Genomic DNA, 25,937 nt, shown 5'->3' with positions numbered 1-25,937 from the left:
GGCCTCCCCTGCTCCGTCAGGCCTCCCCGGGCGCCTTTCTAGCCCCTCGGTGCTTGTTATTGTTAACGTGGGAGCGCTTGTGCGCACTGCTTTGCTAGTAAAACTTATTTAATCTTCACTGTAGCTCGGTATTGTTGTTACCGTATTTTCCCCCGTGATTGCCCGACTGCTTGAGCTTGAACCTCTTGTTTCTAACTGCCTTGATTTTAGGAATCTTATGTAGGACTTGAATCCAGTTGTCAGTACATGTTATTAATGTAACTCATCTTTTGAGAGAGGCTAACTCTCAAGATTGTAGGATTAAGACGCTTAACCAGGATTTCGGGGAAGACTAAATTCTGAAGTAAACCACCACCTGTTTCCAAACACCATGGAAAATGCAGGGGCCTAAAAGCAACCAATAGGAATTTGTAAAATGCTAATGTAGGCCTTTTACAAGTTCTTTAGGCTCTATTCTGTGTGAAAGAATGACTTGTCATGTGGACAAGCTCCATGGAAGCTACTGAGGTATTTTCTCCATTTCATTCTCCCTAGGAGGTTGCTAGCTTTCTGGTGATTAAATATCTGCTGAAATGCTCCACAAGGATAATTTTTTGTTTGTTTGTTTGTTTTGTTTTTGGAGACAGGGTCTCGCTCTGTTGTACAGGCTAGAGTGCAGTGCACCATCTGGACTCACTGCAACCTCCTGCTTCGACGTTCAAGCAGTTCTGCCTCAGCCTCCTGAGTAGCTGGAACTACAAGTGCGCGCCACCACGCCCAGCTGATTTTTGTACTTTTAGTAGAGAAGGGGTTTCACCTTGTTGGCCAGGCTGGTCTCGAACTTCTGACCTCAAGTGATCCGTTTGCCTAGGCTTCCCAAAAGTGCTGGGATTACGGCCCTGAGCCACATGCCCGGCCAAGTTTGGGTCTTCTGCCAGATGGCCTTCTGGGAGGCAGTGGGTGCGTTTAGACAGAGTAAATTGAAACAGGCCACTTTCGGTACAGTTTTTCTCAAATGAAGCTTTCAGACAAATATGATTTAACTGTTACACATTTGAGCAGATTTCAGATTATCCTTTTAACATCATTCTGACTTAGGTTGTGATGTACTTTTCTGAGTGGCAGGCAAGGATGTTTGAGCAAGTGTTTCAGCAATTTGGCATAACCCTAAGGCTAATTTATGTTATTGCCCTTTATCACCATTAAGGGTGTATTATTAGTAGCTGCTGAAAGACTTCAACATGGTTTTATATATTTATTCACTCTCTCTTTGCATCCTGTCTCCCAGCCTCCCACTCTTTCCCCCAGCAACAGTATTTACATCTTAGCAATATTAGGGAAATTTGTCAAAATTTGGGCAAATTTTGGCAACTTCCATGGGAGGAAGTTGCTCATGTGGGTGCCATCTGCCAGAAGAAAGATGGAGAACCTTTCATTCGGTAGACGGATCTCTGGATGGACGAGAAGTGAGAAACATTGTCCTGGTCACTCTGTCCCTCCCTGTCTTCTAAAGCTCCTTCACTGGCTCCTCCCCCCACCCCACAAGTTATCACACTTTGACACCTGTTCTAGGTCCTGTTCCCCTACTCTAGGGTCTCTTTTTCCAGACAAAACTTCTCCCACAGCCTTAAGGATTATTTTATACACTGCTAGATCTTTATTTCCAGCCTGGGTTGTATTCTGAGTTCTAGACATTTTCAGATTGTTTTCTTCATATCTCCAGTGCATCCATTATAGATATCTCACATTCAGCTCCTAAACCCCTGTCAGCTGCTGTGGCAGGGGGCATTATCTTGTCCAAATTTGAGGACAAGGATCATGTTTATATATATACATATATATACATATATACACATACGTACACATATACATGTATACTTACATACATGTATATACTTATATATACACATATATATATACACATATATACATACACAAGTACATATATACACATATATACATATATACACATATATATTTGTTTTGTTTTTTTTTGTTTGCTTGTTTTTTGTTTTTTGAGAAGAGTTTCACTCTGTCACCCATGCTGGAGTTCAGTGGTGTTATCTTGGCTCACTGCAACCTCTGCTTCCCGTTTTCAAGCAATGGTTCAGCCTCCTGCTACGCACAGCTAATTTTTTATATTTTTAGTAAAGATGGGGTTTTGTCATGTTGGCCAGCCTGGTCTCAAACTCCTGACCTCAAGCCATCTGCTTGTCTTGACCTCCCAAAGTGCTGGGATTACAGGCATGAGCCACCGTGCCCGGCCACGTTTTATATTTTTGATCACGCCAGCCTCTAGCACAATGTCTTGCTTTAGGAGGGGACATGCTTGTCATTTTCCATTTCTCATGATCCCATAGTGGGGAGGAAATTTGTACTCCAGTCCTTGAGAGGGAAAAGGATAGGAGCAACATTTTCCCATCTTTTTGTGACTGATGAATTTGGGAGAAGGAATTGGGCAAACTCAGTTCTTACTGGGTTCTGTTTATTGGATTTGACTAGACTTAGCAGAACGAGTATGCTCTGGTCTGCTTATATCTATATGATAAGCATAAAGAGCCAAAGGTTAAGATTTAGAGATGTTGGTATAGATTATGATAACCAAGTATCAATTATTGATAATTTAAATCTCAGCATACTTTACGTTTGCAGGCTCTGTTTTTTTGTTTGTTTGTTTTGTTTTTTGAGACAGAGTCTCGCTCTGTCACTTAGGCTAGAGTGCAGTGGCACGATCTCGGCTCACTTCAAGCTCTGCCTCTCGGGTTCACTCCATTCTCCTGCCTCAGCCTCCTGAGTAGTTGGGACTACAGGTGTCTGCCACCAAGCCTGGCTAATTTTTTTGTATTTTTAGTAGAGATGGGGTTTCACCGTGTTAGCCGGGATGGTCTTGATCTCCTGACCTGGTGATCCGACAGCCTCAGCCTCCCAAAGCGCTGGGATTACAGGCGTGAGCCAATGCGCCCGGCGACAGGCTCTGTTTTTAAGAGGTAAATCTTCATATATGCAAAGACTATAAGGATACAACAATAAACAATAAAAGAATTGATCTTTTTTTTTTTTTTTTTGACACTGAGTATTGCTCTATCATCCAGGCTGTAGTACAGTGGCGTGATCTGGGCTCATTACAACCTCTGTTTCCTGGGTTCAAGCCATTCTCCTGCCTCAGCCTCATGATTAGCTGGGACTACAGAGGTGTGCCACCATGCTTGGCTAATTTTTGTATTTTTAGTGGAGATGGGTTTTGCTGTGTTAGCCAGACTGGTCTCAAACTCCTGACCTCGGGTGTTCCATTCCCCTTGGTCTTCCAAAGTGCTGGGATCACAGGCATGGGCCACCACGCCTGGCCTGATCTGTTGATTTCCAAGTGTTAGGTTCTCTGTCATACTTTTTATATGCATTATTTTGCTTTTTCTTCATAATATACTAGAATAAATGATATTTCCATTTTATAGATTAGGCATAGAGCAGTTAAGGAACATACTTGAGGTCATTCACGTTGAGATCAATAAGTGATGGAAATATATTTCAAACCCAGTTCTTTCAATTAAACTGTTTTCCTGAGAACTGTTTATCATCTACATACTATGTACACAGCTACTGGGGAAATAATACTTGGCCATGATGTCTTGAAAAAAGTTGTGAGTGACTTTATATTGTAGAGTGTCAGAGATATAAATAATCTTATTTAGGTTTCTTTCAGCTGATTTATTTTTGGCAACTTAATCCTTAAATTACAAGCTTTCTTACTCTATATTGTACATATGCCATATTTATTAACCCAGTCTCTGTGATTCACCAAGTAATTCTTGAATAATTGTGTAGTTGAAATATGTTTTATGTAAGTTATCACATGCTTTTAGGAGTGAGAAAAAGAAAAATGGCCGTGACATCTGACATCTAGAAACTGGTATTGCTAGAAACTAGCCTGGCATTCACAGTAACTTTGTGTTTTTCTGCTGAAGATAAACTATTGTACAGAATGTCAACATCAGATAAGGCCACTCTGTGTCTATGATGGATCAAGACAAAAACATTCCATCATTGTGTCCAAACACAGACAAATGTTGTCCAAGACACAAGATACCAAACATTCCCTTTCTCAGCTGATGTGAATGTCTACTGCTTGTTTACCAGTTACAGCATTAACCTCCCCCTATATTTTAGATTTGTTGAGTGATACCATCATAGAATTAACCCACTTGCAACAGTGTTCAATCCTGAGCAAAACTCCACTTCCTTAAATTAAGCCTTCTCCCAAATCACCCAACACATATAAGTCTTTTCCAATACCGTCTTACCACAATACCACAGGGTTCCCCATGGTGTGTGTTCTCCGTGCATTCCTTAATGCAATGAGTAGTAAATCCAACTTAACTGTAGTAGTTTTCCTGGTGGTCTTTGACTGGAGATCATTACCAGGAGAAGACTCATTAGTGTCTTTGACTTTTTAATATTAAAGTCATTATAATCTAATTGGATTAGATATAGGACAAAATTAGAAGTGATTAGAAATGTACTTATATCTTGGATAAATCTTACATTTTAGTTATGGCATATGCTATATTTACTATGGTTGTTTAAAAGTATGTTTTATTATTGGTACTTTTTGTACTTTTGATTACTGTAAGTTAAAATCAGTTCTATAATTTATAATGTTAAATAATTACAGTAAAGATAAATATAAGCATCTATAAATTCAAAAGGGAGAGCTTTCAAAGCCTGGTTAGACCAACATGTAAATGAACATGTTAATAATTGTTAATAGGTTGTATGGAAACCTTAGTTCCATGTGAAGGTGGCATGTTACTGCTTTTTTTTCTTTTTAGATAAATGACATTTCTTTTTCTTTTTTTTTTTTTAAGACGGAGTCTCACTCTGTTGCCCAGACTGGAGTGGAGTGGCATGCTCTCGGCTCACTGCAACCTCCATCTACCTGGTTCAAGCAATTCTCCTGCCTCAGTGTCCCCTAGTAGCTGGGATTACAGGTTCACAGCACCATGCCTGGCTAATTTTTGTATTTTTAGTAGAGACGGGGTTTCGCCATGTTGGCCAGGCTGGTCTCGAACTCCTGACCTCAGATGATCCACCTGCCTCAGCCTCCCAAAGTGTTGGAATTACAAGCGTGAGCCACTGCCCCCAGCCTAGATAAATGACATTTCTGTTTAAATTCTGTGCAAAATTCTATAGCAAAATATATGCATTATCTCATCATTTTATTCCTTTCAAGACATAGAATATTTAGGAAGATTAGAGGATTTTAGGGATTGATTTTTTTAAACATGATAACTTGTTTGCTGTTGAGTTGTTCAGAATTTTTAGGATTTAGGAAATCTTTGTTTCAGAAAGATTTAGGAAGAATCTTTTGTGACTATTAGCAAATTAAAAATGGCTGAAATAGGCCAGGCATGGTGGCTCATGCCTGTAATCCCAGCACTTTGGGAGGCTGAGGCAGGCAGATCATGAGGTCAGGAGATAGAGACCATCCTGGCTAACACAGTGAAACCCTGTCTCTACTAATAATACAAAAAAATTAGCTGGGCATGGTGGTGGGCACCTGTAGGCTCAGCTACTCGGGAGGCTGAGGCAGGAGAATGGTGTGAAACCAGGAGGTGGAGCTTGCAGTGAGCCGAGATTGCACCACTGCACTCCAGCCTAGGTGACAGAGCGAGACTCCGTCTGAAAAAAAAAAAAAAAATGCTGAAATAAGCTGAGTGTGGTGGCTGGCAGTTACAATCCCAGTGATTCTGGTGGCCAAGGTGGGAGGATCACTTGAGCTTAGGAGTTCAAAGTTACAGTGAACTATGATCGTGCCACTGCATACCAGCCTGGGCAGCAGAGCGAGACTTCATCTCTAAAAAACAAAAAACAGCAAAAGAAATTGGCTAGAATGTATCAACTTTTGTTGATTTGAAATATATTTTGCTAAAACTATATATGTAAATATATATTTTTTTATTTTTAATTTTTTTTTTGAGATGGGGTCTTGCTTTGTTGCCCAGGCTGGAGTACAGTGGCATGCTCATAAGCTCACTGTAGCCTTGATTTCCTGGGCTCAAGTGATCCAGTCCTCCTGCCTCAGCTTCCCCAGTAGCTGGGACGACAGGATGCACCACCATGCCTGGCTAATTCTTTTTATTTTTATTTTTAGTAGAGACGAGATCTTACTATGTTTCCCATGCTGGTCTTGACCTTCTGTGCTCAAGTGATCCCACCTTGGCCTCTCAAAGTGCTGGGATTACAAGTGTGAACCACCAAGCCCAGCCTAAAGCTATGTTTTAAAATCAATGTTTCGCCGGGCGCGGTGGCTCAAGCCTGTAATCCCAGCACTTTGGGAGGCCGAGACGGGCGGATCACGAGGTCAGGAGATCGAGACCATCCTGGCTAACACGGTGAAACCCCGTCTCTACTAAAAAATACAAAAATCTAGCTGGGCGAGGTGGCGGGCGCCTGTAGTCCCAGCTACTCGGGAGGCTGAGGCAGGAGAATGGCGTAAGCCCAGGAGGCGGAGCTTGCAGTGAGCTGAGATCCGGCCACTGCACTCCAGCCTGGGTGACAGAGCCAGACTCCATCTCAAAAAAAAAAAAAAAAAAAAAAAAAATCAATGTTTCGTTTAGTAGTAAATAATAGCATGAAGTTTACATTAGGTACTGTTTACCAGTTATAAGTTTCAACATATTCTTTTAGGTAAAGCCTGCTTTTCTACAATTATGTGTGTGTGTGTGTATATATATATATATATTTTACAAATTATTATTGTCCCAAACATTAAGTTCAGTGGATGCTTTTTTTCTTTAACTTGCTTGCGTTTGATACTGTTCACTAGTTCTATTTTGTATCTCTCCTCTTTTCCTCAACTAATTATGCTGATTGGGTTTGTTTCATGTCCCTGTTTTAATTATTATTTAATTATTCCTTCTTTTTTTTTTTCCCCCAGCTTCAATTCTTCTGTCACTTCCTCAAGTGAACATTGGCTGTTGTTTAGTTCTGGGTCATCTCTCTTTTTCCCTGCCTGTGCTCATTTACTGCGGCTTCAACTGTCATCTTTAAAATACATAGTTAATGTAGTTCATTTTCTTGAATTTGAATCTTAAATTTCTAATCATCTACTGGAAATTTCCAGTAGCACATCTTACTGGCTCCAACTTTTTAACATATGTGAACCAAACCTTTCTAAATCTTCCAACTTCCTCTGATTTACTTCTGTCCAAGGTTCTATCCACATTTAGCTTCCAGGCCTTAAAACGTTGATCATCAGTGGCTTATTTTTTTTCTACATACCCAATTAGATGCTAACTTTCATGGGACTTTGGAAGATGTGTTTGGAAAAAAATTCTAGGTTAAATGAAGAAAGATTAGTCCTTTCAAAAAATGGTGCTGGAATACTCTATTCATATGCAAAAAAGTTGAGTCTTGACCCTTACAGATTTGCAAAAATTAACTTTGAATGGATCATAGATCCATTTAAGTTAATGGATCCATTAAATGGATCATAGATCCATGTAAGTCCATGGACTTAAATGTAAGAGAAAAAACTAAAAACTTCTAAAAGGAAACATAAAAGAAAATATTTGTGATCTTGGTTTAGGCAAAGATTTTTTTTTAGCTGGGCACGGTGGCTCACGCCTGTAATCCCAGCACTTTGGGAGGCCGGGGCAGGCGGATCACGAGATCAGGAGATCGAGACCATCCTGGCTAACATGGTGAAACCCCATCTCTACTAAAAATACAAAAAAATTAGCCTGGCGCGGTGGCACGCGCCTGTAGTCCCAGCTACTCAGGAAGCTGAGGCAGGAGAATTGCTTGAACCCAAGAGGCGGAGGCTGCAGTGAGCCGAGATTGCCTTACTGTACTCCAGCCTGGGCAACAGAGCAGGACTCCGTCTCAAAAAAAAAAAAAATTTTTTTTTTAGATAGGACACAAAAAGTACAAACAATAAATTAAAAAACTGATGAAAAAATTGTTAAATTGGACTTGATAAAAATTAAAAACTTTCGGCCAGGCGCGGTGGCTCAAGCCTGTAATCCCAGCACTTTGGGAGGCCGAGACGGGCGGATCACAAGGTCAGGAGATCGAGACCATCCTGGCTAATACAGTAAAACCCCGTCTCTACTGAAAACTACAAAAAACTAGCCAGGCGAGGTGGCGGCGCCTGTAGTCCCAGCTACCCGGGAGGCTGAGGCAGGAGAATGGCGGGAACCCGGGAGGCGGAGCTTGCAGTGAGCTGAGATCCGGCCACAGCACTCCAGCCTGGGTGACAGAGCGAGACTCCGTCTCAAAAAAAAAAAAAAAAAAAAAGATAGTGAATTAGAGAAAAACTACAGATCTGTACATTTTTTTTTCATATTTTGGGGGGATTAGATTTTTTTTTTTTTTTTTTTGAGACGAATTCTTGCTCTGTCACCCAGGCTGGAGTGCTGTGGCCGGATCTCAGCTCACTGCAAGCTCCGCCTCCCGGGTTCCCGCCATTCTCCTGCCTCAGCCTCCCGGGTAGCTGGGACTACAGGCGCCGCCGCCTCGCCCGGCTAGTTTTTTGTAGTTTTTTTTTTTTAGTAGAGACGAGGTTTCACCGTGTTAGCCAGGATGGTCTCGATCTCCTGACCTCGTGATCCGCCCGTCTCGGCCTCCCAAAGTGCTGGGATTACAGGCTTGAGCCACCGCGCCCGGCCGAAAATAACCCAATTCTTAAGACACACACACTGAAGAGCTTAGGGGCAAAGGGCTGTGATATATGTACTTTATTCTCTAAATAATTTTAGAAAAAATTGTGTGTATGGAGAGAATGACCTTGTGTGCACAAGCAAAGGATGAAGCAAGTGGAGCAAAATCTTAATAGGAAATTAATAAAGAATCTTTGTGTGTTCTTGGTATTATTACTGTAACTTCTCTGTAAGTCAGAAATTATCTCCCCATAGTTAAAAAAAACTTTTTATTTTATTTATTTATTTAATTTTAAAGTGCTTTGGCTTAAGGATTTAAAGAGCTTTTTGTTTGCTTGCCTTTGTTTTTTGCCGGGGAGGGGGTGTATATGGAGGGTGGTGGTAGTTTTTCATTTTCTTTTTATTTCAGATATTTTAAAGTATATTGTAGGCTTTTTGGGGAAGTTGGGAGAGGCAGTAGGCAGGCATATTTATGATCAATCTTAAGTTTGAATTTCTCAATTTGATAAGTGAGATTGAAAACTAAATGTGGGCTAAGTCTACATGTTGATAATTAGGCTAAAAATACTGTGATACAGATATGCTCATTGAAATTTTTTTAAAAGAATCTGCAAAATGGCTGATAATTTGGATGAATTTATCGAAGAGCGAAAAGCCAAATTGGCCAAAGACAAAGCAGAGTTGGAAAGTGATCCACCTTACATGGAAATGAAGGTAAACTTAATAATTTTCTTTGAACATGTTTTATTATAATTGTCTATGTCCTGTGTAAATGCAAAACATCCTATTCTATGAGTGAGAAGCTTCTGTTTCGTACTGTGCTGTCATTCTGGGAGCCTAACTCCAGACAAGATTGCAGTAATTTTGAATGCAGTTTTTATTTTGTGGTGGTTTATATCTCACAGTGTTTCTCTTATCTCTTGTTGAAGAATTATTTGGTATATAAAATGATTATGAGACCAGTTCCATTACAACGAACTTCCGCAACATAAACAGAATAGTTGTAAAAGCAAGTTCTTACGGTCTGTGTGAAAAAATCTGATTTAATTAGTTTAAAAAGTTTTTTTGAAATCTGCAAAAGTGAGTTTATTAATTTATTTCGTACTATTTGTATTTCTTAATATAAATTTCTTAAAATAATTGCTTTTTTTTTTGAGATAGAGTCTCGCTCTGTTGGCCAGGCTGGACTGTAGTGATGTGATCTCAGCTCACCACAACCTCCGCCTCCCAGGCTCAAGTGATTCTTCTGCCTCAGCCTCATGAGTAGCTGGGACTATAGGTGCCCGCCACTATGCCTGGCTAATTTTTGTATTTTTAGTAGAGTTGGGGTTTCCCTATGTTTGCCAGGCTGGTCTTGAAGTCCTGACCTCGAGATCCACCCACCTCGGCCTCCCAAAATGCTAAGATAACAGGCATGAGCCACTGCACCCAGCCTAAAATAATTGTTTCTTAAAGCAATGTCTGAAAGGCTTTCTTAAAGCTTTCATTGTTTAGGTGAAACTGATTTATCCATTTAGCAAATACTTACTGAGATTGTGTTAGGTACTATGCTAAGCTCTGAGAATACAGTACTGATTAGAGTGTTGTGGCACCTTCTCAGGGCTCAGTGTGTGTAGTAAGATACAGCATGTAGTTTAATCTGTGCCATATGGTTCATCATAATGAAAGTCAACCATATATATTGGTTTGTTCAAGATGATCCTGGTTTACCTGTTGTCCAGTGTTTTTTTCTGGTTTAGCATTTGTCCTGGATAAAGGTATCCTGGCTGAGATGACAAATACTATAGATGCCCTAATTACAATTTTACTTACATTTATTGAGTACTAGCTATGGACAAGGCATATTCTTAAGAGGTTATATTTCACAGTAATCTATGAGGTAAGTGCTGTTATTATAATTTTCCAGATGAGTAAACTGAGGCAAGTTAAGTAATGAGACTAGCAGTAGAGTTGGTGGAACTAGGCTTTGATCCCTGGCAGCCTGGCTCTAGTGCTTGTCCTCGGAACCAACATAATAGGTTGCCTTTCTTCCATAATAACCTGTCATGTACCAGGAATGCCAAGGACTTTATATGTGTCATTTTATTTAATCATAATATCCCTGTTAAGTAGGTGAAATTTTTTTTGTTTTATGGATTAAGAAAGTGAAGCTCACAGGAGTTAAGTAATTTGTCCAGGTCCACACAGTGGTGGATTCAGGAGTAGAACCTTTATGCAGCTCCAGAGTCTATCTCTTAACCACTCTCCAGTATTTAGGACCAGCTTATGGCTTTGGAGTTACATAATTTGGAGTACATAGCTTTAAAGACAGTTTTGTTATAATTTCTAATATTAATTTGTACATAAATAATTTTAAGTCTTAGTTCAAGTATCACCTGCTCAGTGAGGCCTTGTAGTCCCTCCCCCACCATTTCTGGGCCTCCTTAATCTGTTTTCTTTTCCCATAACGCCTTGCTGCCACTGTCTACATATCACGTAATCTAATCATGAGTTAATTATGTGTCCCCCCAATAGTTTATAAGCTTCATGATGGCAGAAATTCTTGTATTTTTTAAAACTCATATACTTTCAATGCTTGACAAAATGTTTGGCACTTAATGGGAACTCAGTAAATATTTGTTGGTAAGTGAGTGAGTTAAATATTAGAATATCTGTTATAAAATCAAAATACCTTTGGTTAATTCTTCAAACCTTACACTTAGTTTCTTCTATGATGTACTGTGTAATTTCATCAAGCTGTTTAATTAAAATTTGAGGTGGGTTGTATATTTAATTTTTTTTTTTCCCTTTGCTTTTGTAAACTTTATTTCTCTTTCAGGGCAAGTTGTCAGAGAAGCTTTCGGAAAACAGTAAGATACTGATCTCTATGGCTAAGGAAAACATACCACCAAATAGTCAACAGACCAGGGGTTCCTTAGGTATGTCATTAGATGTGCTAAACTTATTTTAAGATGTTCTTAGTTGGCTCTTCTGAAAGAGGTTTGTCTTGTCAGAAAAAAAGATTTATTTGGAATCCTAGTAATTTTTCTTTCTGGAATCTTATATAAGTCAATATGGTCTACATATGAAATAGAACTCATACTGAAAACTTTGTACTTGTTTTATGTGATACTGCATTAGTTATGATTTGTGGAACTTATAGAAGTAGGTGTGTATAACATAACTTAAACATTGAAAACTTTGAAAGGAATTTGCATGTGTGTGTGTGTGTGTGAGAGAGAGAGAGAAGAGGAACTTTTATTTGTTGACTGAAAATGGTGAACTTGCTTATTTAAAAATTAAAGAAATGTGCTTAAAGGGTACAAAATGCTGTTTGGTGAAAGACTATTTTAATTATTGATGATCATGTTGGAGTTGTAAAGAAGTTAATACTGTAGCCATACTAATGCTTTGATTATGGTATGGTATGAAAATATTTGGAAACTTTTTACCACATTTTGGCTTGTTGGTAGGTATACATTTTAAAAAAAGAAAATGTATGAATATGTAAAAATTTTTGTTTATTTATTAAATACAGGGTCTCTCTCACCCAGGCTGGAGTGCAGTGGCATGATCATGGTTCAGCGTTACCTTGAACTCCTGGGTTCAAGCAATCCTCCTGCCTCGGCCTCCCGAAGTACTACGATTATAGGCCTGAGCCACTGTGCCCAGTCTGTATGAATATATATATACATATATGTATATATATTTTTTTTCCCCCAAGGCTGAGTCTGGCCCTGTTGCGCAGGCTGGAGTGCAGTGGCACGATCTCGGCTCACTGCGACCTCCTCCTCCCGGATTCAGGCGATTCTCCTGTCCTAGCCTCTCAAGTAGCTGAGATTACAGGCACGTGCCACCACACTCAGCTAATTTTTTATATTTTTGGTAGAGACAGGGTTTTGCCATGTTGGCCAGGCTGGTCTCGAACTCCTGACCTCAGGTGATCTGCCCACCCGCCTCAGCCTCCCAAAGTGCTGGGGTTACAGGCGTGAGCCACTGTGCCCGATCTGTATGAATATTTTTAATGTGCATTTTGTGATTTATTGATGATGACAAACTTTTTCACAAAAAGAAAGTCAACTATGATAAGTTCATTTGGATAAAGCATTGTTCTCAAATGGACAGCTTTTCATGGCTGTAGGTATACGCCTAAATTGTTTTTGTGTGCCAGTGGATACAAGGGGATGCCAGCCAAGAAACTGAATAGTTAGTAAGCTTTGTCTCTCAATTGGACAAATAGCTCAAAGTGAGTGCCCTACTTTTAATATCAGATATACAGATAACTTTCCATTTTGAATCTCTTATAAATTATTAATATATAACATGAATGAACTAAAGCATTATATATTAGTAAAAATTTTTAATCTCTAAGGCTCGCCATTTTTTTTCTGTGAAATAAGTTTGATTATCTTCCAGCCCTGTATTTTTATGAATCTAAATTTTAATTATTCCAAGAGATAATTTTTTAAAAGTTTAATAGTAGGTTATCTCAAGCACTAAGGTTGCTAAGGTTCGACAGAATCCCTTTTAAATTCTAGGGTTATACCTTGCTTTGGATTGGGCTGTGGCACCTTTATGACCTGTCAGGAGCTAAACTTTGTTTCCTTATGACATCTATCTCAAAAAGTCATTATGGGTGAAAGTTAAATACGTGAAAAGATGGCTGGCACATAATTGGTACGCAATAAATATTAATTTCTTTTTCTCCTTTACGTCTTTTTTTTTTTTTTTTTTTTTTTAAGACAGGGTCTTAATCTGTCACCCAGGCTGGAGTGCAGTGGCATAATCTTGGCTCACTGCAACCTGCACTTTCCAGGCTTAAGTGATTCATCCTCCCTCCTCAGCCTCCAAGTAGCTGAGACTACAGGTGAGCACTACCATGCCAGCTGACTTTTTTATATATACATATATTTTCTGTAGAGGTGGTGTTTCGCTGTGTTGCCCAGGCTGGTCTCGAACTCCCTAGCTCAAGCCATCCGCCTGCCTCGGCCTCCCAAAGTTCTGGAATTACAGGTGTGAGCCACTTGTGCCTGGCCTTCCATCTTTTTAAAAGTAGTTTTTCGGGCTGGGCACCGTGGCTCATGTAATCCCAACACTTTGGGAGGCCAAGGCCAGCAGATCATTTGGGGTCAGGAGTTCAAGACCAGCCTGGCCAACATGGTGAAACCCCGTCTCTACTAAAAGTACAAAAAAATTAGCCCAGCATGGTGGCGCAAGCCTATAATCCTAGCTACTTGGGAGGCCGAGGTGGGAGGATCACTTGAACCTAGGAGGTGGAGGTTGCTGTGAGCCAAGATTGTGCCCCTGCATTCCAGCCTGGGCGACAGAGAGACTCCCATCTCAATTAAAAAAAAAAAAAATGTAGGTTTTTGAATTGTCTTAGGAATTATTCTTTGATCATTACATTCACATATGATGGAGAACTAAAAGTATAACTAAAAGATGGTGACCTCTGCCTTTTCATTAATTGGTGTTATTTGGGCCTCTGACCTAGGCCAACTTCTCATCTTATACACTCCCTGAGTGTCCATATCCGCTCACAGGCCTTTATTTACTATTAGTGTGTTCATGACTTCTGAATCTTTATCCCAGTCCTAGGTTCTATTGCGAACTTGACCCATATGTCTGATTTTCTATTGGACATCTGTAGTTGTATGGTCATGTATGGCATGGGCTCAAAATCAAAATTTGCAGAAGTAACTTATACTCTTGTCAAACTTTCAAGTGCTCCCCATCTCACTGAGCTGGCTGCCTAGTCATCCTTGATTCCTGTCTTCTCCTGTCTCCTGTATCAAGCAGTTACACAAGTCTAGTTGATTCTGATGCGTAAATCTCAAATAAGGTCACTCGGCTGTAATCCCACTGACTTTTATGCAGGCCTCTGTTGTCTGTAAGCTTTTTGTAAAAGCTTCCTAGTGTTTTTGGTGGTTGTTTTGTTTTACAGTCTAGCCCCCTCTACCAAATCTCTGTATGTTTTTTATATATTTGTATAAAACAAATCTGATCATATTAGTCTCTGCTTCAAACTCTTTGATGACTTCTTTTTTTCTTATATGATAAATGTTCCATCTTATTCCTTCTGCTAGATTGGGTTGGTCAATCCTGTCATGTGCTTCTAGAGGATTGGTTTTCATTTTGAAGGGTAGTTTTGAACTGATTCAGCTTCTCTTTTGTACCACAGTGACATGCTAACTTGCCTCCCATTGTATTTCCACTGCCTGGCACAGTGTGCAGCACTTACTGCTTGGAAAAGATGTTTTAAACCAACGAATTAATGTCCCCATTGCAAAAATAAAACCAATTCTCTTCGGTGTGTTGACTTTAATTTTCATGGCATGCTTCTTCCATTGCCATCTGAAGCCATAATTAATAATTTTTGATGCACATGGAATTTTATTAAAGAACAATATATAATTTGACTAATTTTATACCGCATAAGCATTTAGTTACTGACTTTCTGCTTGATTAATTGTGGCTTTAAAATTCAGTCAAATACATAGTTTCTCACACTGGGAAAAATGTATTTGGCAACTAAGGGTTTTCCCTTAAGTGGTGTCATTTAGGAATTATAAAAAACAGGTCTAATGTAGGTCAGATTTGGAAATGAGGTATTGACTTAAAGCACTGTAATATCATAGTTTGAATAAGTAAGCATAGTGTAGTAATCAGTGATATATAAACTGGACATACTCATTTTATCCAATGAAAACAATCTTTGATAGCTCATAGTACAACTATCATACAACACTATGATTTTATAAATTCTTTTCTGTTAGGTACTGATGATATTCATGGTTAATTCCATGTGACTCTTTCTACCACCATTTATACCTTTCATAAAAGGATTCAAGGTAGCATTACAGTGACTTGGACCAGACTTCACAGGTTAAGGGCATAGGCCTCCACAAGACTGCCTTCACTTTAGACTCCAGTTGCAAATTCAAGGTCACCAGGACACCCTCAGGTCTGACCATCTGGCTATAAATTTGGGGGTTTCCCCTATCCCCTCAAGTTCAATAATTCATAAGAATGACTCACAGAACTCAAGAAAGTGCTATACTTAATGGTCACAGTTTTATAGCATAAGTGTACAAATCAGAACTAGCCAAAGGGAGAGACAAATAGGGTAAGGTCTGGGAGGGTCCAAACGTGAAGTATCTGTTAGTCTCAGGGAGACATTACCCTCCTGGCACATCAGTATGTGACAGGATACAGCATATTGCCAACCAGCCTCACCTGAGCCTGAGTGTCCAGAGTTTTTACTGGATTTTCCTTATGTAGGAATGATTGATTGAATCATTGCTCCTTGGCTTGATCTCTAGCCCTGCTACATTCATTCCCCTTAGGCCTGGCTGATGTCACATGGCACAAATGCCCAACCCTCAAATCACATGGTTTGTTTTTCTGGCATGACCAGCTCCCATTTTTGTCATCTCTGTAGTGTAAACTCTCTGGGGGTTCACAATGATTGACTTCGTTAGTATAAATTGTTAGGTGTGGTCCAGGGTACCCACTGTGAATAATAAAGACGTTCCCATCATCTGGTAAATTTTAAGGTCAAACCCACTAGGGGCTCACAATGATTTACCTTGTTAGTGTAAACTATTAGGTGTGGTCCAAGGTGCCCACCGTGAATAATAAAGACATTCCCATTGTGTGGAAAATTTTAAAGATTTAGAGGTTGCTTTCCAAGAAATAGAGGCAAAGGCCATTCAATTTTTTTTCTTTTTTCTTTTCCAAGCCAAGAGAAAGTTATAGTCCAGTTTTTTAATTACATATAGGATGTACATGATTTAGTTCATATAAGCTAATGAAACAATGTCTTTAATAAGGAGTTTGTCAGAATAACTCAGATACTAGTAATATTAAGAGAAAGTCACCTAAAAGTGATCTATAAAAGATCTTTTATCTCCCTAAACTGTTTCTAGGCATAATATTTGTATTTATTTCATTAAGAGAAATTCTTACTAACTTATTGTTTAACAACCATTACTGTTATTAACAATAATCAATATTGTTGAGAAATACTTACATTAATCTTTTAAATGGTCCCATTAATCTTTTTAAAATGATACAAATTTGTGAAGTTCCTAAAACATATAGTTCCCCCCACCACCCAGATTTTTTAAGGGAGAGGATCTTGCTCTCATCCAGGCTGGTGTGCAGTGGCACCATAATAGCTTACTGTAGCTTAAAACTCCTGGGCTCTGGGGATCTTCCTACCTCAGCCTCTCGACTAGCTAGGACTACAGGCTTAGGCCACCATGCCCTACTAATTTTTAAATTTTTTGTAGAGAGAGAGTCTTGCTATGTTGCCCAGGCTTGTTTTGAACTCTTGGATTCAAACGATCCTCCCTTCTCTGGCTCCTAAGTAGTTGAGACTTAGTAGTTGAGTATAGGTTTGTGCCAGTGCATCTGTCTAATTGTAGTTTTAATTATTTGTTTTGAGACGGAGTCTCGCTCTGTTGCCCAGGCTGAAGTGCAGTGGTGCTGTCTCGGCTCACTGCAACCTCTGCCTCCTGGGTTCAAGTGATTCTCCTGCCTCAGCCTCCTGAGTAGCTGGGATTACAGGTGCCTGCCACCACACCCAGCTACTTTTTTTGTGCTTTTCATAGAGACGGGGGTTTCACTATCTTGGTCAGGCTGGTCTCGAACTCCTTACTTCAAGTAGTCCACCCACTTCGGCCTCCCAAGGTGCTGGGATTACAGGGGTGACCCACAGCACCCAGGCTTATAGTTTTAATTATCAGTCCTCTTTGTCTTAGGTTTATCCTGTTGTAAACTAAATCACAGATACTCTTCTACAGTTTTTATTCATTTTGTATGAGTCAAATGGGTCCTTGTAGTAATACCTTTATAGCTGTAATTTAAGAATGCAGTGTCTTCCCAATTAGTCACATCTCCTTGTAAGTCACCCATTATGTAAAGGCCTATTATTATGTCCTATAATTTGTCTTTCGATTATTTTTACATAATGTTTTTTCATGGTAGTATAGTAATGAAAAGAAAGTAAAAGTTCCATGGTAATTTGTTTCATAGAGTAATTATGATGAATGCTCTGTTAGAAGGTAAGTTAATTTTAAAGAAGTTACATACTTTAGTCTTAAGTATTTTATGTAAGCCACAACTGCTATAGAAACCAAATGCTTCTAATTACTATAGTTCTGAAGTATAATGTTAACTATCTTAGGGTCATTGATGTTATACTTGATGAAGTGACATCACTTCAAATGACCCTAAAATGACACGAATGCTTTACTTGCTACTAGATCCACCAGAAGACAACAGCCCAATAAGTAAGCCTCACCATGTTCCTTAGCTCATTAAGTCAATTGAGATGTTATTGTTAATGCATGGTTTAAAAGAATAGGATATTTACATTGTTCTATACAGTTCCTAATTTTATATCTGTGACTTAGCTCTAACGCCATAAAATGGTATAAGATGACAAAAATAAGAATTAAAAAGTTAGTGTTTTCTGTTGACTATAAACATTAAATTAATAAAGTTATAAATAACTCAGAAGGGATTATATATTGTTGCTTGTCTGTTAAGATAATTTTACAATACTATTTGAATTAATAGTGAAAAACAAATACTCTTAGTAAATAAAACTTTAACTTAATATGAGTAATAGGCTGGGCGCAGTGGCTGATGCCTGTAATCCCAGCACTTTGAGAGGCTGAGGTGGGCGGATCATGAAGTCAGGAGTTTGAGACCAGCCTGGCCAATATGGTGAAACCCTGTCTCCACTAAAAATACGGAAATTAGCCAGGGGTGGCAGGTGCCTGTAATTCCAGCTACTTGAGAGGCTGAAGCAGGAGAATCACTTGAACCCGGGAGGCGGAGGTTGCAGTGAGCCAAGATTGCGCTACCACACGCCAACCTGGGCAACAGAGCGAGACTTCGTCTCAAAATATATATATATGTATACATGAGTAATAATTTAAATGAAAATGAAGTATGTTTTTCTTTCCATTCTTCCACATAAACCCACCAAGTAGAATTGAAAAACAGCAGTAAAAGCCACCTTAAACATCTGCTTTTTGTAAATTTGTAAATTGCTTGTTCCTGGGTGGGAAGGCAGTGTGTTGGCATCATCCTGGCAGCACTGTTGTCTTTTTCTCCTTGGCACAATAGAACATCCATTGTGACCCTGTGTGACTAGTGATATGTAACTTTGGTAACTACCTCTCTCTGTGCAGTCAGACCGCTAACAGGAGAAATGGAATATTAAGTATAGTATATTGTTTCCCCTCACCTTTTCTCATTTCTTTCTCTGGCTCAGGCACTCATGCATATATTCATTTGCAGATTTATTCAATGAACATTTTCTTGGGTTAAAGTTATGTGCCAGCATTATAAAATTGAATAGCGCATGGACCTTGCCTTCATAGATTTTATTGTTTAGTTTTATATATGATGTTCCATTCTGAACATGAGAATCGAAACTTTCTCTCCTTAGGCTTAAATTCTGTATCTTTAAAAAAAGGTTTAGATTCCTTCAAGAGGAAACAGTTCCTTTCTAGGATGATTTAAAATTCCCAGCATATGGAATGCTTTAGTTTCTTTTGGAAGAGAGTTAGAAGCATGTGTAAGAGGTGTCCCTAAGGAATCCTCTCTTATACCCTCTATCATCAAGGAGTTAAATAGGCCAGAAATGTTTATCAAGAGAATTCCAGTGTTGATAGCGGTAGGTGGATTTTAGTATTCTGTAAGAATCCATAAACATCAACTTATGTTTATATTACGCTGGCCTTTTCCCTGCCTGAAATGTTTCAGTGATGTAGTAAAGCAGTGATATGACACATTCTTGAAAAGTTCCCATCATTCAGCTACATTGTGAGAAATAAGGCACAAATGGTGATTTTTTTATATCAGTTTATAAGCTACAGTCAAATTTTATTTCATCTGTAGTGCTCATAGCTGAATCTTTAAGGAAAGTTTTGGCTGGGCGTGGTGGCTCATGCCTGTGGTCTTGGCTACTCAGGAGGCTGAAATGGAAGGATTGCTTGAGGCCAGGAGGTTGAGGCTGCATTGTGCCATGATCACGCCACTGCACTCAAGCCTGGGTGACAGAGCAAGACCCTGTCTCAAAAAAAAAAAAAAAAAAAGGACAAGTTTTATTTTGTTTAGAAATGATAATTTTTTAATACTATAGTATTATGTGTATAGTAGGACTAAAAAAGGAATGAAGCTTCAGAAATCTAAATACTCATCTAATGTCTATGCTTCTTGACATAGTGTTTTATTATTGAAGATTTGAAAAGTATATAATTTGATTTTTGATAGCTTTCTTGAGATACAATTTATATACCATAACATATACCTATTTAAAGTCTACAATTCAATGGTTTTTAGTATATTTACAAGCTGTACAGTCATCATCATCATCATCCCTAAATGTAATTTGATTTTTAAATTTTGTGTAAGGAAATACTACTCAAATTCGAAGTTTTTCTCCAAAAATTAACATGCATTTACGGAGTTTCTGTTTGGGATGATGAAAAAGTTCTGGAAATGGATAGTGGTGATGATTGTACAATATTGTGAATGTACTTAATGCCACTGGATTGTATGTTTGAAATGATTAAAATGGTAGGTTTTATATTATATATATTTTACCACAATAAAAATTAATATCCATTTTTATGAAATCAGAAGTGGTTTAACTTCAGAAGTTTTTAGGAATTTCATCCTCTCTGAATGCTCTTTGATAGAAAACTAAAAAAAAAAAGAAATGTCATCCTAAGCAACACATGGCCCTAATAATATTTTCTCAGAAACATGTTATATTAACGATATTCTTGTATGCTAAGAAAATCATGTTACTGGTTTTCTTAGACTGAAAATGATGCATTAAAATTGTTGTTGGTATTTATTTTTATAGAAATTAGTATATAATTAAGTGAAGAAGTAAAGATAATTAGCTTTTCTTTAATTTTGCTGTTCTTGTAAAGCAAGATGCCAAACAATGCTAGACTACTTATCTTAATGGGGGAAAAAGTAAATGTAATGCACACATGCATATAAATATGTATATGATAATATCAAAGTATCTGTTTATAGATGCATTAAAAAATTCTCTGCATGGAGACAAGAAATAACAATGTTTGTTGTTCTGGACAGGAGAACAGGGTGACTAGGACTCATGGATGAGAATGATATTTTTGGTAATATTTTTGATTATGTGAATGTATTATCTATTGAGACATTTTAGTAAAAAACTTACCCTAATCCTAGTCTGAGAATCAGCATAATTGTGTTCCTTCTTACTGTGCTTTGTTACAGGAAGTAGAACTTTGAGACTGGTTTGAAAATGAATTATACTAAGAAGTTGTTTTTTTTCTAGGAATTGATTATGGATTAAGTTTACCACTTGGGGACGACTATGAACGGAAGAAACATAAATTAAAAGAAGAATTGCGGCAAGATTACAGACGTTATCTTACTCAGGTAGCGAGTTCTATTAATGAGTTGGGTTTAATGTTTCAGAATTCAGCTCCTAAATTTGTTTTCATAAGGTATTAGTCATATGTGTTAATGTTTAGGTTTTCAGTAGTACTAGCAAAGTAGTATTATAGTCAAAGTTAAGTGGCATATATGACATGGATAGAGAAAAAATATTGCTGAGAACTGGCGCCATAGAATAATAAAGACTTTTGACCTTTTGACTAAGGCAGTGGATTCTAATTTTAAGTGAGATCGTTAATTATGGTTTTTCATGTTTTCTGTAAAGTTGTCATGGTTTGAAGTAGTTCAATCATGGTTTCCCACTCTTCTACACCCCCCAACTATGTATTAAAATGACATGTGGAGTTCTAGTTGCTAATTGTTTTCCTATGAGCCAAGCTTATAAAATTACATTTAATTATTTAGCCACTAAAGCTTTTGTTTTATGATCTCATGTTTTACTTAGTAGAACTCTTTAGTATTTTTGTTAAATTATATAATGGCCGACGTAAAGGTTTATTGTAAGTTTTAAATTTAGGTTATAAAATTATTATAAACAATCATGATGTTTGTTGTGATCTCAAGATATTCTTTAATTTTTTACTGCTTTATGTTTGTTCCAAATGTACAAACTGTCTCTTATTTATTCTGATTTACACACGGAGAGAATGAACTTTGACTGAATACACTTTGTCAATGGTTTGTTTCCCTTGACTTTAGGGCATTACACAAGGGAAAAGAAAGGTAGGGTTGTCTGCAAAATGGCCTCCTTCAGTTTTTTCTTTCTCTCTCTTTTTTTTTATGATCTAGTAGCTTGCAATTGTTTGCATTTATGAGATTCAAACCAATTAGGAAAACGGGTTCATTTGTGATTTTGAGATGTTTGAATGACACCACTTTGTATTCTTGCTTTTAGCAGATGACAGCGTACACATTATAATTTTCTGTTAATATAGTAATTACTTTTGATTCCTGCTTTGCATTTGTGTTTATTGCTTTCTTATGCATTCTTTATGAATATTCTGCAGTTAAGTCTGTTTTCAGCATGCAATTTTTCGTTTCTCAAATTATGCTAATCACAGTAAGATTAATAGAGTAGTAGAATATTCAAGATATTTGAACTACATGTTATCAGAATTTGGATTACTCTGTTTTTGCACCAAAATCTGTAAATTACATTTGTCCATTTATGTTGGAAAACAAAGGGAAACAGTTTATGGTTTTACAAAACTGGTTTTAAAAAGAATCTCACCAATTCACCATTCAACTAACGTATTTTAAACACTTATTATGAAGATGTATCAGGTATGCATCCTGTCTTCAAGAGGCTTAGAATGTAGTTATAGAGATAGCATTCATACAATTCATAGAGTGGTAACTACAGGAAGGATATAATGATCAAGAAAGTCCTCATAGTGGGAATTTCTATTTTGTGAGGCAGTCTAGATTTGGATGATCTAGAGAGAGAATCGAAGCGAGAAAGTTTTTCAGATGGAGAGCATAGAGTAAAGGGGGACCTAGAGGGTAGACTTTAGCTTTGTATGAATGAGGCATATTAACTTTACCAGCCTGACTGGGTCAGAGTATCATTCTTTTTGAGTAGTAAGAAATAATGATGTGTATAGGATAGGATCAAATTAGAAGGCAGTGGATTTTTAACTGGTTATAAGTGATAGGCAGTGATAAGCATCATACTTTCTTAAATAGCCTGTGAAGAGCATGGTAACTGTGTTTTAGGACAGTTAGTTCTGCATGTAGAGACTGTCATCTTATTGTCTTAAATTGCTGCTCAACTTGTTAACTGATTTCCTTGCGCTAATTTTCACTCCAGGATAAAAATTCAAATTCCTTAGCATTGCACATGTCTTTCATGTTCCAGCCTGACTCCCTGGGCTTATATACCTCATTATCTTCCCCTTCGCTACATCTTCTTATTGGGTGGAGTTTTCTTCTGGTATCAGATATCTACTATTTTCTCTTGTAGGTTTTGCATTACTCCCTAGGTAAGATTTTTAAAAAAGATAGTGGTGGGGGACATAAGAAGAAATTGCCTTCATGAAAGTACAAATCTTTAAATTCAAAGGGATGTGAAGGAGTTTTTTTTAGATTTTTTTATTTGTTTGTGTGTTGTTGTTGTTTTTTTTTTTTCTGAGACAGAGTCTTGCTCTGTCGCCCAGGCTGGAGTGCAGTGGTACGATCTTGGCTCACTGCAATCTCCATCTCCCGAGTTCAAGCGATTCTTCTGCCTCAGCTTCCTGAGTAGCTGGGACTACAGGCATTCACCACCACGCCCGGCTAATTTTTTCGTGTTTTTAGTAGAGCTGGGGTTTCACCTTATTGGCCAGTCTGGCCTCAAACTCCTGACCTTGTGATCTGCCCACTTCAGCCTCCTAAAGTGCTAGGATTACAGGCATGAGCCACCGCACCTGGCCAGTTTTTTAGATTATTAAGAACATAGTCGGCCAGGCATGGTGGCTCACGCGTGTAATCCCAGCACTTTGGGAGGCAGAGGTGGGCGGATCACGAGGTCAGGAGATCGAGACCATCCTGGCTAACACGGTGAAACCCCGTCTCTACTAAAAATACAAAAAAATTAGCCTGGCGTGGTGGCAGGCGCCTGTAGTCCCAGTTACTCAGGAGGCTGAGGCAGGAGAATGGTGTGAACCCCGGAGGCGGAGCTTGCAGTGAGCTGAGATCAGGCCACCGCACTCTAGCCTAGGCGACAGAGTGAGACTCCATCTCAAAAAAAAGAAAGAAAAAAAAAAGAAAAAAGAATATAGTCTTGTAGAGGAGCAGTATTTCCTTAAAATTAGAGAGAGTCTTTTGTTCACATTTGAGAAGGTGGGAATGGAAGGGAAAGCAAGAGAAAAATAAAACTACACAGAATATAGGGAGTTGGCTGCAGCTTCCTGGACCCCCTGAAATATGTATGGTTTCCAAGTCCCACTCGTATCTCTTGTGGCTTCCAGACTTGGATTGCATGGATATTTGAGTTAAAAAAAGAAAATCAAATCAAATCTTTTAATTTTGCCAAGAAGAGGTAACAACTACCATCTTTTTTCCTGTTTTAATTAATTTTTTTTTTCCTGAGCCCTTCCTGCCCAGAGATGATTTCCTGTTTTTAGGATAAAAGATGCTTGACCATCTAAACACAGAAAAGACATGTTCTCAGGGGAACAGTTTTTAAATTGAGCCAGTTAATTAATATCTCCAGCCCAGACCTCCATCGTGAACTTCAGACTTTTCTAGCTGGCTGCATAATTCACATTTTCACTTTGAAATCTACCTAATACCTCATGTAGACCATGTCCAAAAGAGAATTCTTGATTTTTGTTCTTCCCACCCTCATGCCTGATAAACCTGCAGTATCTGTAGCCTGTCCTTTTAATTTCCTTTTTGTCACAGTAATTATTACCTTCTAGCATGCTATATATAATTACTCCTCATTATGTTTATTATTTCTTTTTCATTTTCCCCAGCTTGAATGTATGCTTTTGGAGGATAGGAATCTTTGTTTTTTTCAGTCCCAAATGTATCAGAGAGTTTGGGCACATGGTAGGCACTCAGTATTTATTGAATGAATGAGTGAATGAATGAATGAATGATTAAAATTTAGCTTTTTGAAAAAACTCACTATGTTGTTCTTTTTTTAAGAATAAAAAAAATTTTTTTTGATAGAGACTGTAATTTAAAAAAAAAAAAAGTTTTTTTGTTTTTTTTTTAAATACCCAAACTGATCTCGAACTCTTGGGCTCAAGTGTCCCTTCTGCCTTGGCCTCCCAAAGTGCTGGGATTACAGACATGAGCCACCACTCCCAGCCTATGTTGTTATTGTTTATTCTTTTCATTTTATTGAAAATTTCGAACATCATTCTTGACCCATGTTTGGAATGGGAAATTGCCCAATGAAGGAGTGAGGATGTTAAATCTATCTTCCTGGTTGGAACTGTGAATGGGTTTTTCATGCATTTATAAGTCTACAAAATAATTAGGTTTATAATGTACTTCAGTATATAGGAGGTAAAATCACTCAGGGATCTGGTCATGTGTCTTATTTTTTCCTTGTCAGATAAGTTTAGAGTTCCATACAGCCAACTTTCAAATTAGCTTTTGTAGCACAACTCATTCGTAAATTCAGATTTAATGACACTTTATTTATTTTTGAGACAGAGTCTCACTCTATCACCCAGGCTAGAGTGCAGTGGTGCTGATCTTGGCTCACTGAAACCTCCACTTCGCAGGTTCAGGGGATTCTCCTGCCTTAGCCTCCCAAGTAGCTGGGACTACAGGCACGTGGCCCCAAGCCCGGCTAATTTTTTGTGTTTTTAGTAGAGACGGGGTTTCGCCCTGTTGCCCAGGCTGGTCCGAACTCCTGAGCTCAAGTGATCCGCCTGCCTCGACCTCCCAACCTGCTAGGATTACAGACATGAGCCACCCTGCCTGCCCAGATTTAATGAAACTTTATTAATCACTGAGTTTTGCTAATTACTCTCTTTCCATAATGTTTTGAATACAACGCTATTGTAGTAGTTAATACATTGTTTTGTGGTTATTTGCTTACATGTCTGTTTCTTTTTTTTTTTTTTTTTTTGAGACAGAGTCTCGCTCTGTTGCCCAGGCTGGAGTGCAGTGGCCGGATCTCAGCTCACTGCAAGCTCCGCCTCCCGGGTTTATGCCATTCTCCTGCCTCAGCCTCCCAAGTAGCTGGGACTACAGGCGCCCGCCAACTCACCCGGCTAGTTTTTTGTATTTTTTAGTAGAGACGGGGTTTCGCCGTGTTAGCTAGGTTGGTCTCGATCTCCTGACCTCGCGATCCACCCGTCTCGGCCTCCCAAAGTGCTGGGATTACAGGCTTGAGCCACCGCGCCC

General features: G+C 38.5%; 1 protein-coding gene across 17 annotated transcripts in view; it reads left to right on the top strand.

Moving 5' to 3' along the window:
• Nucleotides 1–25,937, top strand: part of CSPP1 (centrosome and spindle pole associated protein 1) — a 131,894-nt gene that overhangs the window by 2,695 nt on the left and 103,262 nt on the right. For 5 of the 17 annotated variants that reach the window (XR_004059278.1, XM_030937820.1, XM_030937821.1 and 2 more), the window contains exons 2-6: nucleotides 2,831–2,966; nucleotides 9,242–9,350; nucleotides 11,455–11,554; nucleotides 20,968–21,071; nucleotides 21,789–21,812. Coding sequence is in view for 15 of the 17 variants with exons in the window: in XM_030937820.1 (XP_030793680.1) it covers nucleotides 2,935–2,966; nucleotides 9,242–9,350; nucleotides 11,455–11,554; nucleotides 20,968–21,071; nucleotides 21,789–21,812 (369 nt within the window). In the remaining 2 variants the exon portion in view is untranslated. Of the gene's footprint in view, nucleotides 1–2,830; nucleotides 2,967–9,241; nucleotides 9,351–11,454; nucleotides 11,555–13,432; nucleotides 13,483–20,967; nucleotides 21,072–21,788; nucleotides 21,813–25,937 lie in introns of those variants that run through there. The other 12 variants (XM_010371598.2, XM_030937824.1, XM_010371597.2 and 9 more) reach the window with 8 other exon arrangements.

The sequence above is a fragment of the Rhinopithecus roxellana genome, chromosome 9 (genome assembly GCF_007565055.1).
Source record: "Rhinopithecus roxellana isolate Shanxi Qingling chromosome 9, ASM756505v1, whole genome shotgun sequence".
In the NCBI taxonomy this organism is placed as follows: domain Eukaryota; kingdom Metazoa; phylum Chordata; class Mammalia; order Primates; family Cercopithecidae; genus Rhinopithecus; species Rhinopithecus roxellana.
Note: the sequence above shows the minus strand (reverse complement) of the source record. Positions and strands in the feature narration are given on the sequence as shown.